Raw genomic sequence first — 15,544 nt, forward strand, 5'->3', positions numbered from 1 at the left:
GCCTTCAGCAGTAATATAACCTTCAGCAGTAATATAATCTTCAGCAGTAATATAACCTTCAGCAGTAATATAACCTTCAGCAGCCTTCAGCAGTAATATAACCTTCAGCAGTAATATAACCTTCAGCAGTAATATGACCTTCAGCAGTAATATGACCTTCAGCAGTAATATAACCTTCAGCAGTAATATAACTTTCAGCAGTAATATAACCTTCAGCAGTAATATAACCTTCAGCAGTAATATAACCTTCAGCAGTAATATAACCTTCAGCAGTAATATAACCTTCAGCAGTAATATAACCTTCAGCAGTAATATAACCTTCAGCAGTAATATAACCTTCAGCAGTAATATAACCTTCAGCAGTAATATAACCTTCAGCAGTAATATAACCTTCAGCAGTAATATAACCTTCAGCAGTAATATAACCTTCAGCAGTAATATAACCTTCAGCAGTAATATAACCTTCAGCAGTAATATAACCTTCAGCAGTAATATAACCTTCAGCAGTAATATAACCTTCAGCAGTAATATAATCTTCAGCAGTAATATAACGTTCAGCAGTAATATAACCTTCAGCAGTAATATAACCTTCAGCAGTAATATAACCTTCAGCAGTAATATACCTGCAGCAGTAACATAACCTTCAGCAGTAATATAACCTTCAGCAGTAATATAACCTTCAGCAGTAATATAACCGTTCAGCAGTAATATAACCTTCAGCAGTAACATAACCTTCAGCAGTAATATAACCTTCAGCAGTAATATAACCTTCAGCAGTAATATAACCTTCAGCAGTAATATAACCTTCAGCAGTAATATAACCTTCAGCAGTAATATAACCTTCAGCAGTAATATAACCTTCAGCAGTAATATAACCTTCAGCAGTAATATAACCTTCAGCAGTAATATAACCTTCAGCAGTAATATAATCTTCAGCAGTAATATAACCTTCAGCAGTAATATAACCTTCAGCAGTAATATAACCTTCAGCAGTAATATAATCTTCAGCAGTAATATAACCTTCAGCAGTAATATAACCTTCAGCAGTAATATAACCTTCAGCAGTAATATAACCTCCAGCAGTAATATAACCTTCAGCAGTAATATAACCTTCAGCAGTAATATAACCTTCAGCAGTAATATAACCTTCAGCAGTAATATAACCTTCAACAGTAATATAACCTGCAGCAGTAATATAACCTTCAGCAGTAATATAACCTTCAGCAGTAATATAACCTTCAGCAGCCTTCAGCAGTAACATAACCTTCAGCAGTAATATAACCTTCAGCAGTAATATAACCTTCAGCAGTAATATAACCTTCAGCAGCCTTCAGCAGTAATATAACCTTCAGCAGTAATATAACCTTCAGCAGTAATATAACCTTCAGCAGTAATATAACCTTCAGCAGTCTGCAGCAGTAATATAACCTTCAGCAGTAATATAACCTTCAGCAGTAATATAACCTTCAGCAGTAATATAACCTTCAGCAGCCTTCAGCAGTAATATAACCTTCAGCAGTAATATAACCTTCAGCAGTAATATAACCTTCAGCAGTAATATAACCTTCAGCAGTAATATAACCTTCAGCAGTAATATAATCTTCAGCAGTAATATAACCTTCAGCAGTAATATAACCTTCAGCAGTAATATAACCTTCAGCAGTAATATAACCTTCAGCAGTAATATAACCTTCAGCAGCCTTCAGCAGTAATATAACCTTCAACAGTAATATAACCTTCAGCAGTAATATAACCTGCAGCAGTAATATAACCTTCAGCAGTAATATAACCTTCAGCAGTAATATAACCTTCAGCAGTAATATAACCTTCAGCAGTAATATAACCTTCAGCAGTAATATAACCTTCAGCAGTAATATAACCTTCAGCAGTAATATAACCTTCAGCAGTAATATAACCTTCAGCAGTAATATTACGTTCAGCAGTAATATAACCTTCAACAGTAATATAACCTTCAGCAGTAATATTACGTTCAGCAGTAATATAACCTTCAGCAGTAATATAACCTGCAGCAGTAATATAACCTTCAACAGTAATATAACCTTCAGCAGTAACATAACCTTCAGCAGTAATATAACCTTCAGCAGTAATATAACCTTCAGCAGTAATATAACCTTCAGCAGTAATATAACCTTCAGCAGTAATATAACCTTCAGCAGCCTTCAGCAGTAATATAACCTTCAGCAGTAATATAACCTTCAGCAGTAATATAACCTTCAGCAGTAATATAACCTTCAGCAGCCTTCAGCAGTAATATAACCTTCAGCAGTAATATAACCTTCAGCAGTAATATAACCTTCAGCAGTAATATAACCTTCAGCAGTAATATAACCTTCAACAGTAATATAACCTTCAACAGTAATATAACCTTCAACAGTAATATAACCTTCAGCAGTAATATAACCTTCAGCAGTAATATAACGTTCAGCAGTAATATAACCTTCAGCAGTAATATAACCTTCAGCAGTAATATAACCTTCAGCAGTAATATAACCTTCAGCAGTAATATAACCTTCAGCAGTAATATAACCTTCAGCAGTAATATAACCTTCAGCAGTAATATAACCTTCAGCAGTAATATAACCTTCAACAGTAATATAACCTTCAGCAGTAATATAACCTTCAGCAGTAATATAACCTTCAGCAGTAATATAACCTTCAGCAGTAATATAACCTTCAGCAGTAATATAACCTTCAGCAGCCTTCAGCAGTAATATAACCTTCAGCAGTAATATAACCTTCAGCAGTAATATAACCTTCAGCAGTAATATAACCTTCAGCAGTAATATAACCTCCAGCAGTAATATAACCTTCAGCAGTAATATAACCTTCAGCAGTAATATAACCTTCAGCAGTAATATAACGTTCAGCAGTAATATAACCTTCAGCAGTAATATAACCTTCAGCAGTAATATAACCTTCAGCAGTAATATAACCTACAGCAGCCTTCAGCAGTAATATAACCTTCAGCAGTAATATAACCTTCAGCAGTAATATAACCTTCAGCAGTAATATAACCTTCAGCAGCCTTCAGCAGTAATATAACCTTCAGCAGTAATATAACCTTCAGCAGCCTTCAGCAGTAATATAACCTTCAGCAGTAATATAACCTTCAGCAGTAATATAACCTGCAGCAGTAATATAACCTTCAGCAGTAATATAACCTTCAGCAGTAATATAACCTTCAGCAGTAATATAACGTTCAGCAGTAATATAACCTTCAGCAGTAATATAATCTTCAGCAGTAATATAACCTTCAGCAGTAATATAACCTTCAGCAGTAATATAACGTTCAGCAGTAATATAACCTTCAGCAGTAATATAACCTTCAGCAGTAATATAACCTTCAGCAGTAATATAACATTCAGCAGTAATATAACCTTCAGCAGTAATATAACCTTCAGCAGTAATATAACCTTCAGCAGTAATATAACCTTCAGCAGTCTGCAGCAGTAACATAACCTTCAGCAGTAATATAACCTTCAGCAGTAACATAACCTTCAGCAGTAATATAACCTTCAGCAGTAATATAACCTTCAGCAGTAATATAACCTTCAGCAGTAATATAACCTTCAGTAGTAATATAATAATAACAAACCTGTTCTATATTACCCATGGACCTTACATAATACAATAACAAACCTGTTCTATATTACCCATGGACCTTACATAATACAATAACAAACCTGTTCTATATTACCCATGGTACGTACATAAACATTGCATGTTTGCGATCATTGAGATTTCTGTCCCTATGACGATCCCTCTGTAGAGTAACGGCCACAACATTATAAAAACAGTATACCTGTTTCTGTTCAAATGGCCTGAGACAGAAATACAGTAACACACCTGTTCAAATGGCCTGAGGCAGAAATACAGTAACACACCTGTTCAAATGGCCTGAGACAGAAATACAGTAACACACCTGTTTAAATGGCCTGAGACAGAAATACAGTAACACACCTGTTCAAATGGCCTGAGACAGAAATACAGTAACACACCTGTTCAAATGGCCTGAGGCAGAAATACAGTAACACACCTGTTTAAATGGCCTGAGACAGAAATACAGTAACACAGCTGTTCGAATGGCCTGAGACAGAAATACAGTAACACACCTGTTCAAATGGCCTGAGACAGAAATACAGTAACACACCTGTATAAATGGCCTGAGACAGAAATACAGTAACACACCTGTTTAAATGGCCTGAGACAGAAATACAGTAACACACCTGTTCAAATGGCCTGAGGCAGAAATACAGTAACACACCTGTTTAAATTGCCTGAGACAGAAATACAGTAACACACCTGTTTAAATGGCCTGAGACAGAAATACAGTAACACACCTGTTTAAATGGCCTGAGACAGAAATACAGTAACACACCTGTTCAAATGGCCTGAGATAGAAATACAGTAACACACCTGTTCAAATGGCCTGAGGCAGAAATACAGTAACACACCTGTTTAAATGGCCGGAGACAGAAATACATTAACACACCTGTTTAAATGGCCTGAGACAGAAATACAGTAACACACCTGTTCAAATGGCCTGAGATAGAAATACAGTAACACACCTGTTCAAATGGCCTGAGGCAGAAATACAGTAACACACCTGTTTAAAAGGCCTGAGACAGAAATACAGTAACACACCTGTTTAAATGGCCTGAGACAGAAATACAGTAACACACCTGTTTAAATGGCCTGAGACAGAAATACAGTAACACACCTGTTCATGTTCAAATGGCCTGAGACAGAAATACAGTAACACACCTTTTCAAATGGCCTGAGACAGAAATATGATAACACACCTGTTCTGCTCGATGAGGATCTTCAGGGTCTGTCTGTTGGTGAGCATCACGTCAGCGTCCATACTGAGATAGTAGTCACAGCCTGGGTCTTTACGACACAGCCCCCTTGGGTAGAGACATGGAGGAAATAAGTCTAATCAATCATTACAGCTGATCAATTAATTACAGCTGATCAATTACAACGGACGTCATAATGATAGGGATAATAATTACAGCTGATCAATTAGGGGGAGGTTTAGGGGCCCTAGTCTCTCTGAGGAGAGGATGGGGGGGAGGTTTAGGGGCCCTAGTCTCTCTGAGGTGAGGATGGGGGGAAGGTTTAGGGGCCCTAGTCTCTCTGAGGTGAGGATGGGGGGAAGGTTTAGGGGCCCTAGTCTCTCTGAGGTGAGAATGGGGGGAAGGTTTAGGGGCCCTAGACTCTCTGAGGTGAGGTGAGGGGGAGGTTTAGGGGCCCTAGTCTCTCTGAGGTAAGGTGAGGGGGAGGTTTAGGGGCCCTAGTCTCTCTGAGGTGAGGTGAGGGGGGGAAGGTTTAGGGGCCCTAGTCTCTCTGAGGTGAGGGGGGAAGGTTTCAGGGAAGAGAGACGGGAACACACACAACTAGATGAATCACACATACACACAGGCCGTGTAGCGTACGTACATGCCCATGTTCCTGGCCTCTCCTTGGCTCAAGTTCTCCTCCGGACCCACAACCTTGAAGCTTTTGAACACGTCTTTATTTTCCTCCCAAAACTTCTGGATGTGTCTCTCATGGTAAACCTCCTGCAGAGAGAGAGCGAGAGAAAGAGAGACCGAGAGACACAGACAGATAATTATTACTAATATTACAGTTATATTATAGAGAGCTGAGAGACAGAAGAGGACATGGTTGATGGATCGGAAGCTGTGTCTTGCACTCTGCCATACTGAGTCGATCCAGAGCCAAGGTCCAGCTGCTGATACTCCATACTCACATTGTTATGAACGAAGACGTTAAGTTTATGTTTGGGGTAGTCGAGGGTCACAAGTCTCTGGAAGAATTGAGAGAGGAAAGGAGTGGGCTGTTCGATGAACACTCCAACCATCACAGTAGGATACTCCTGTTGATACAAGACATACTGTTAATAAACAACACTTACTGACACATTGATGGAAATCTGTTCTGGTCACACTTTATTTGGATAGTCAGGATTTTCTCGTAGATACTGTCAACAAATCTCATGATAAGCAACTGCTTGTTAAGATTAAGGTTAAAGTTAGAATAAGGGTTAAGGTAGGGTTCCCCAACATGCTGAATTTGGCCCGCGGGTGGTTTTAGTTGGCCCCCAAGTTTTCTGAGCAAAGAAAATACATTTTCTATTTTTACATTTTCATTGTTGAACATAAAAGACTAAAAACACCGATAAGTCAGCTCCAAGTGATTTTAATTAAAGAAATCTGTTCCCAAGTATCCCAAGTAGAGAGACACGTGATAGTATACAAATGTAATCAAGGTTTGAAATGATTATGTTTTAGTGAAACACATCTGTTTGAGCTTCTTGCGGTTCATTTACAGTCTACAAATTATTTGTAGTTATGTTCCGCCACCCGACCATCCGCTCAAGAAAACATCACCTGAGGCTGAATCTAGTTGATGATCCCAGGTGTAAGGGTTAAGGTTAGGGTAAAGGGTTACATTTAGAGTTAGGATAAGGGTTAAGGTTAGGGATAGTAGATATTTAGTTGAATTGTTACTGGTAGTCTGTAGAGCAGTGGTCGCCAACCGGTCGATCGCGTCTATCACAGTGCCATCTGTTTTGTCACCAAAGCCCCATATACTACCCACCACTGTGACCTGCACGCTCTCGTTGGCTGGCCCTCGCTTCATATTCGTCGTCAAACCCACTGGCTCCAGGTCATCTATAAGTCTTTGCTAGGTAAAGCTCTGCCTTATCTCAGCTCACTGGTCACCATAACAACACCCGCCTGTAGCACGCGCTCCAGCAGGTATATCTCACTGGTCATCCCCAAAGCCAACACCTCCTTTTGCCGCCTTTCCTTCCAGTTCTCTGCTGCCAATGACTGGAACGAATTGCAAAAAATCACTGAAGTTGGAGACATATCCCCCTCACTAACTTTAAACATCAGCTATCTGAGCAGCTCACAGATCGCTGCAGCTGTACACAGCTCATCTGTAAATAGCCCATCCAACTACCTACCTCATCCCCATATTATTTTTTTAAACTTATTTTGCTCTTTTGCACACCAGTATTTCTACTTGCACATCATCATCTGCACATCTATCACTCCAGTATTAATTTGCTAAATTGTAATTACTTCGCTACTATGGCCTATTTTTTTGCCTTACCTCCTCACTCACTTTGCACACACTGTATATAGATTTTTCTATTGTTATTGACTGTACTTTTGTTGTTGTTTGTGTCGCACCGCTTTGCTTCATCTTGGCCAGGTCCCAGTTGTAAATGAGAACTTGTTCTCAACTGGTCTACCTGGTTAAATAAAGTTGAAATAAAAAAAACAAAAAAATAATAATTCCTAGTTGATCACCAAATATTTCTGTAGAAAAGCCAACGAACGATAAAGGCTTGCTCTCCTTTAAAACAAATCTTGTTGAGCTGGTGCCGGAAAGTGCACTTGATTCAAAAGTCCTGCGCACGAGGTAAGCAAAGTGTTCCCATGAGTCAAACTCCACCTACACGGCGGACCGGCAAAATCTGACTAAATCGAGTGCACCTACTGCGCTGCGGAATCGGATAGCTCAAATAACCGTGGCTACAGAGCTTCCATGACCCTGGCCACAGCCACGTTTAATAGGCTACTAGCTTACGTAAGATTTAATACCTTTTAAAACCATGACCACAGAGAGACTGTCAATGAATACAGCAAAGAGCTGCTGTTTTTATGAGTTCATGTTGAAGTTTATTTTCAGCACCGTCAAATGTTTTTATTCAACACTATAACAAAACGAGCTTCTCCGTACTTCCGCTCCGACTGCAGCTGCAATGAATCAGTAGCCAAGTATCGACAGCCCTGCGTTTTATTATTATTAGCGGCTCGTCATGTCGATTTTAATATTAAGGAATATTTCCCTTTTTCTGGTCATAGGAACAACATGATTTTGTGCGTGAGGCAGATGCGGTGCGACTCGAGTTTCGACCATCAGGTGGAAGACCGTGTCCCCTCTCTCTGGACAGTCTCACCGGAGGAAAGGAAGGAGAGAGCAGAGGCCGGGAGAGGCAGTTGGGAAAAATCGCTTTCAACTCGGAATTCCAAGTCGGAAACTGAGACATCTTTCTAGAGCTCCGACTTTTCAACCAAAAGACCACTGACGTGGTGATCTGACCTCGTTGACCATCAGATGCAGGTACCATCAGCCCAGTAAAATAAAACAGCTAATTATTTAAATTCATCATAGAGCTCCACAGTGCCTCACAAGTGCTAAACCAACTGATCTATTATGTTTTCAAAGCTGGAGTTTTGAAATATATAATGGTCTGATTAACAATATTGTCAGGCCAATCATATAGCCAATATGCTGTGATAATGTACTAGGCCAACTGCCCAAACCTCTTTCCTACAGAACTCTTTGTCTGAGGTTAATGTTAAACATGTGAGCAGTAGATCTCAGCTTGCCTTTTGACCCGGAAGTGATCTCCACTCAGAAAAGGTTGGTGACCAATGTTGTAGATCATATGCATATAAAGTGTTCCCGCTGTTTTCAATAATTCATCCAATTAGGTATTTTATTCACTAACATCATTTCTCACTTTTACTAACACTTTACTTCATTAATCATAAACAGAAAATGACGTCAACAACACCTGCAACATGTACAATCAAACTAGAATTGACAACAACAACAGAGAAGGGCAATTATGTCTGTTCAGACTCAATGAAATCATGTTTGAGTGGGACCCTCCCTGAAGACACTGAAAAGATTTGGCATGGGTCCCCAGATCCTCTAAAAGTTCTACAGCTGCACCACCGAGAGCATCCTGACCGGTTGCATCACCGCCTGGAATGGCAACTGCTCGGCATCTGACCGTAAGGCGCTACAGAGGGTAGTGAGTACAGCCCAGTACATCACTGGGGCCAGGCTTCCTGCCATCCAGGACTTATATACTAGGCGGTGTCAGAGGAAAGCCCATAAAATTATCAGAGACTCCAGTCACCCAAGTTATAGATGGTTCTCTCTGCTACCGCACGGCAAGCGGTACCGGAGCGCCAAGTCTAGGACCAAAAGGTTCTTTAACAGCTTCTACTCCCAAGCCATAAGACTGCTGAACAATTAATCAAATGGCCACTGGACTATTTACATTGACCCCCTCCATTTGTTTTGTACAATGCTGCTACACGCTGTTTATTATCTATGCATAGTCACTTTACCCCTACCTATATGTACAAATTACCTCAACTAACCTGTACCCTCACACACTGACTCGATACCAGTACCCCCTGTATAGAGCCTCGTTATTGTTACTTTTTTATAATTTTTTACTTTTGTTTATCTGGTAAATATTTTCTTAACTCTTCTTGAACTGCACTGTTGGTTAAGGGTTTGCAAGTAAGTATGCTTGTCCCTCTCTGAAGAGGTTGAGAGCTGGTCCCTCTCTGAAGAGGTTGAGAGCTGGTCCCTCTCTGAAGAGGTTGAGAGCTGGTCCCTCTCTGAAGAGGTTGAGAGCTGGTCCCTCTCTGAAGAGGTTGAGAGCTGGTCCCTCTCTGAAGAGGTTGAGAGCTGGTCCCTCTCTGAAGAGGTTGAGAGCTGGTCCCTCTCTGAAGAGGTTGAGAGCTGGTCCCTCTCTGAAGAGGTTGAGAGCTGGTCCCTCTCTGAAGAGGTTGAGAGCTGGTCCCTCTCTGAAGAGGTTGAGAGCTGGTCCCTCTCTGAAGAGGTTGAGAGCTGGTCCCTCTCTGAAAAGGTTGAGAGCTGGTCCCTCTCTGAAGAGGTTGAGAGCTGGTCCCTCTCTGAAGAGGTTGAGAGCTGGTCCCTCTCTGAAGAGGTTGAGAGCTGGTCCCTCTCTGAAGAGGTTGAGAGCTTGTCCCTCTCTGAAGAGGTTGAGAGCTTGTCCCTCCCAGAAGAGACAGTAGACAGAGGAGAGAGTTGTGTCCCATGACTCTCTGATTCTCCAGTCCACACAGCTTCTACAGGGCCTCCCTCCTCTTGACCAGGCTAAAGACCAGGCTTGGGCCAGCCGGACAGGGATGAAAAAATATCTAATTTGCAAGTTCCGTGATGACTAATGAGTTCTAGAATTTCCAAGGATGGAAGTGACACCCAGTGACCAAGCCAGAGGGCGCCTTAAACTGTTACGGACAGAAAGAAATGAAGAAAAGAAAAGGTAAAGATGCTGCAGAGTCTCGGAGAAAGCAGGACAAGAGTTCCGCCTACAGAGACAAGCCTTCAAACATTAGAGTGTCAGGAACAACAACGTGTCTTTGTGCTGCTAGGACCAAGGCCCTGTCCCAAAACCACAGTATACATAGCAAGGAGGCCGACCTGGGACAGGGCACACAGTGACCTGAGCTTACCCCCTATCCCTCACACACGGCCAGGGCATCTCTCTCTCTCTCTATCACCCACTCACAGGACACAGCGGGGACAATGTTCTTGAACCGCTCTGTTGAAACTGTTGGGAAATAGGAACCCTCTGACCTCCACACAGGTCCCAGAGTCCAGTAAGTCTTTCTCTGAACCATCCAACCTTCAGTACGGTCCAGTAAATATGCCTCTGAATAGCAAAGCAGTGTGAAATATTAACCGCTTACCCTCAGCGTCCAATACCCTGCCCATTATCAAGCAGATGAGAGGCAGGATTTCTGAGGATTTGACCGTTCATCATATTCAATGGTGGTAAGGTAGCGGATGGTTCGTTGAAGACGTCTTCTAGAGATTCTCCCAAAGAGGTCTTTTATTCAGCTGGGTTGGTTTGTATTGAGTTAGCTCCAGACACAGTGAAACAGAGTGAATACATCCCTTCATAGACCTCACGCGGTAAAGTGAGAGGAATAGAGCTGGAGACAGCAGTGTAGCGGGGTGTTCAGATCACCATGTGCTTGATGATGTATTCTGTTTACCATCCAAGCTTCTAAACATTCCCCATGTCTATGTTTATATCCCTGAACGAAGTGAAAAATGGAACGAAAGAGGGGAGGAGAGACAGACAGACACACAACGAAGTAGACAGTTACTGTTAGAGACAGTTACTCCTGTCAGTGATATGTCTATAGAGACAGTTACTGCTGCCACTGATATGTCTATAGAGACATGTCTATAGAGACAGTTACTTCTGTCAGTGATATGTCTATAGAGACAGTTACTCCTGTCACTGATATGTCTATAGAGACAGTTAGTCATGTCACTGATATGTCTATAGAGACAGTTACTCCTGTCACTGATATGTCTATAGAGACAGTTACTCCTGTCACTGATATGTCTATAGAGACAGTTACCCCTGTCACTGATATGTCTATAGAGACAGTTACTCCTGCCACTGATATGTCTATAGAGACAGTTACTCCTGTCACTGATATGTCTATAGAGACAGTTCTTACTCCTGTCACTGATATGTCTATAGAGACAGTTACTCCTGTCACTGATATGTCTATAGAGACAGTTCTTACTCCTGTCACTGATATGTCTATAGAGACAGTTACTCCTGTCACTGATATGTCTATAGAGACAGTTACTCCTGCCACTGATATGTCTATAGAGACAGTTACTCCTGTCACTGATATGTATATAGAGACAGTTACTCCTGTCACTGATATGTCTATAGAGACAGTTACTCCTGTCACTGATATGTCTATAGAGACAGTTACTCCTGTCACTGATATGTCTATAGAGACAGTTACTCCTGTCACTATGTCTATAGAGACAGTTACTCCTGTCACTGATATGTCTATAGAGACAGTTACTCCTGTCACTGATATGTCTATAGAGACAGTTACTCCTGTCACTGATATGTCTATAGAGACAGTTACTCCTGTCACTGATATGTCTATAGAGACAGTTACTCCTGTCACTGATATGTCTATGGAGACAGTTACTCCTGTCACTGATATGTCTATAGAGACAGTTACTCCTGTCACTGATATGTCTATAGAGACAGTTACTCCTGTCACTGATATGTCTATGGAGACAGTTACTCCTGTCAGTGATATGTCTATAGAGACAGTTACTCCTGTCACTGATATGTCTATGGAGACAGTTACTCCTGTCACTGATATGTCTATAGAGACAGTTACTCCTGTCACTGATATGTCTATAGAGACAGTTACTCCTGTCACTGATATGTCTATAGAGACAGTTACTCCTGTCAGTGATATGTCTATAGAGACAGTTACTGCTGTCACTGATATGTCTATAGAGACAGTTACTCCTGTCACTGATATGTCTATAGAGACAGTTCTTACTCCTGTCACTGATATGTCTATAGAGACAGTTACTCCTGTCAGTGATATGTCTATAGAGACAGTTACTCCTGTCAGTGATATGTCTATAGAGACAGTTCTTACTCCTGTCACTGATATGTCTAAAGAGACAGTTACTCCTGTTACTGATATGTCTATAGAGACAGTTACTCCTGTCACTGATATGTATATAGAGACAGTTACTCCTGTCACTGATATGTCTATAGAGACAGTTACTCCTGTCAGTGATATGTCTATAGAGACAGTTACTCCTGTCACTGATATGTCTATAGAGACAGTTACTCCTGTCACTGATATGTATATAGAGACAGTTACTCCTGTCACTGATATGTCTATAGAGACAGTTACTCCTGTCACTGATATGTCTATAGAGACAGTTACTCCTGTCACTGATATGTCTATAGAGACAGTTACTCCTGTCACTGATATGTCTATAGAGACAGTTACTCCTGTCACTGATATGTCTATAGAGACAGTTACTCCTGTCACTGATATGTCTATAGAGACAGTTACCCCTGTCACTGATATGTCTATAGAGACAGTTACTCCTGCCACTGATATGTCTATAGAGACAGTTACTCCTGTCACTGATATGTCTATAGAGACAGTTACTCCTGTCAGTGATATGTCTATAGAGACAGTTACTCCTGTCACTGATATGTCTATAGAGACAGTTACTCCTGTCACTGATATGTCTATAGAGACAGTTACTCCTGTCACTGATATGTCTATAGAGACAGTTACTCCTGTCACTGATATGTATATAGAGACAGTTACTCCTGTCACTGATATGTCTATAGAGACAGTTACTCCTGCCACTGATATGTCTATAGAGACAGTTACTCCTGTCACTGATATGTCTATAGAGACAGTTACTCCTGTCACTGATATGTCTATAGAGACAGTTACTCCTGTCACTGATATGTCTATAGAGACAGTTACTCCTGTCAGTGATATGTCTATAGAGACAGTTACTCCTGTCACTGATATGTCTATAGAGACAGTTACTCCTGTCAGTGATATGTCTATAGAGACAGTTACTCCTGTCACTGATATGTCTATAGAGACAGTTACCCCTGTCACTGATATGTCTATAGAGACAGTTACTCCTGCCACTGATATGTCTATAGAGACAGTTACTCCTGTCACTGATATGTCTATAGAGACAGTTCTTACTCCTGTCACTGATATGTCTATAGAGACAGTTACTCCTGTCACTGATATGTCTATAGAGACAGTTCTTACTCCTGTCACTGATATGTCTATAGAGACAGTTACTCCTGTCACTGATATGTCTATAGAGACAGTTACTCCTGCCACTGATATGTCTATAGAGACAGTTACTCCTGTCACTGATATGTCTATAGAGACAGTTACTCCTGTCACTGATATGTCTATAGAGACAGTTACTCCTGTCACTGATATGTCTATAGAGACAGTTACTTCTGTCACTGATATGTCTATAGAGACAGTTACTCCTGTCACTGATATGTCTATAGAGACAGTTACTCCTGTCACTGATATGTCTATAGAGACAGTTACTCCTGTCACTGATATGTCTATAGAGACAGTTACTCCTGTCACTGATATGTCTATAGAGACAGTTACTCCTGTCACTGATATGTATATAGAGACAGTTACTCCTGTCACTGATATGTCTATGGAGACAGTTACTCCTGTCACTGATATGTCTATAGAGACAGTTACTCCTGTCACTGATATGTCTATAGAGACAGTTACTCCTGTCACTGATATGTCTATGGAGACAGTTACTCCTGTCAGTGATATGTCTATAGAGACAGTTACTCCTGTCAGTGATATGTCTATGGAGACAGTTACTCCTGTCACTGATATGTCTATGGAGACAGTTACTCCTGTCACTGATATGTCTATAGAGACAGTTACTCCTGTCACTGATATGTCTATGGAGACAGTTACTCCTGTCACTGATATGTCTATAGAGACAGTTACTCCTGTCACTGATATGTCTATAGAGACAGTTACTCCTGCCACTGATATGTCTATAGAGACAGTTACTCCTGTCACTGATATGTCTATAGAGACAGTTACTCCTGTCACTGATATGTCTATAGAGACAGTTACTCCTGTCAGTGATATGTCTATAGAGACAGTTACTGCTGTCACTGATATGTCTATAGAGACAGTTACTCCTGTCACTGATATGTCTATAGAGACAGTTCTTACTCCTGTCACTGATATGTCTATAGAGACAGTTACTCCTGTCAGTGATATGTCTATAGAGACAGTTCTTACTCCTGTCAGTGATATGTCTATAGAGACAGTTCTTACTCCTGTCACTGATATGTCTAAAGAGACAGTTACTCCTGTTACTGATATGTCTATAGAGACAGTTACTCCTGTCACTGATATGTATATAGAGACAGTTACTCCTGTCACTGATATGTCTATAGAGACAGTTACTCCTGTCACTGATATGTCTATAGAGACAGTTACTCCTGTCACTGATATGTCTATAGAGACAGTTACTCCTGTCACTGATATGTCTATAGAGACAGTTACTCCTGTCACTGATATGTCTATAGAGACAGTTACTCCTGTCAGTGATATGTCTATAGAGACAGTTACTCCTGTCAGTGATATGTCTATAGAGACAGTTACTCCTGTCACTGATATGTCTATAGAGACAGTTACCCCTGTCACTGATATGTCTATAGAGACAGTTACTCCTGCCACTGATATGTCTATAGAGACAGTTACTCCTGTCAGTGATATGTCTATAGAGACAGTTACTCCTGCCACTGATATGTCTATAGAGACAGTTACTCCTGTCACTGATATGTCTATAGAGACAGTTACTCCTGTCACTGATATGTCTATAGAGACAGTTACTCCTGTCAGTGATATGTCTATAGAGACAGTTACTCCTGTCACTGATATGTCTATAGAGACAGTTACTCCTGTCACTGATATGTCTATAGAGACAGTTACTCCTGTCACTGATATGTCTATAGAGACAGTTACTCCTGTCACTGATATGTCTATAGAGACAGTTACTCCTGTCACTGATATGTCTATAGAGACAGTTACTCCTGCCACTGATATGTCTATAGAGACAGTTACTCCTGTCACTGATATGTCTATAGAGACAGTTACTCCTGTCACTGATATGTCTATAGAGACAGTTACTCCTGTCACTGATATGTCTATAGAGACAGTTACTCCTGTCAGTGATATGTCTATAGAGACAGTTACTCCTGTCACTGATATGTCTATAGAGACAGTTACTCCTGTCACTGATATGTCTATAGAGACAGTTACTCCTGTCACTGATA

The 15,544-nt window shown here is 40.7% G+C and overlaps 1 protein-coding gene across 2 annotated transcripts in view; it reads right to left on the reverse strand.

The window, feature by feature from the left end:
* Positions 1-15,544, reverse strand: part of plod2 (procollagen-lysine, 2-oxoglutarate 5-dioxygenase 2) — a 150,181-nt gene that overhangs the window by 30,870 nt on the left and 103,767 nt on the right. For both annotated transcript variants that reach the window (XM_038972867.1, XM_038972868.1), the window contains exons 9-11: positions 5,777-5,902; positions 5,464-5,585; positions 4,824-4,928 (exon numbers count right to left, since the gene is read on the reverse strand). In XM_038972867.1, coding sequence (XP_038828795.1) covers positions 4,824-4,928; positions 5,464-5,585; positions 5,777-5,902 — 353 coding nt within the window. The remainder of the gene's footprint in view (positions 1-4,823; positions 4,929-5,463; positions 5,586-5,776; positions 5,903-15,544) is intronic.

This window comes from Salvelinus namaycush, chromosome 33 (assembly GCF_016432855.1).
Source record: "Salvelinus namaycush isolate Seneca chromosome 33, SaNama_1.0, whole genome shotgun sequence".
Lineage (NCBI taxonomy): Eukaryota > Metazoa > Chordata > Actinopteri > Salmoniformes > Salmonidae > Salvelinus > Salvelinus namaycush.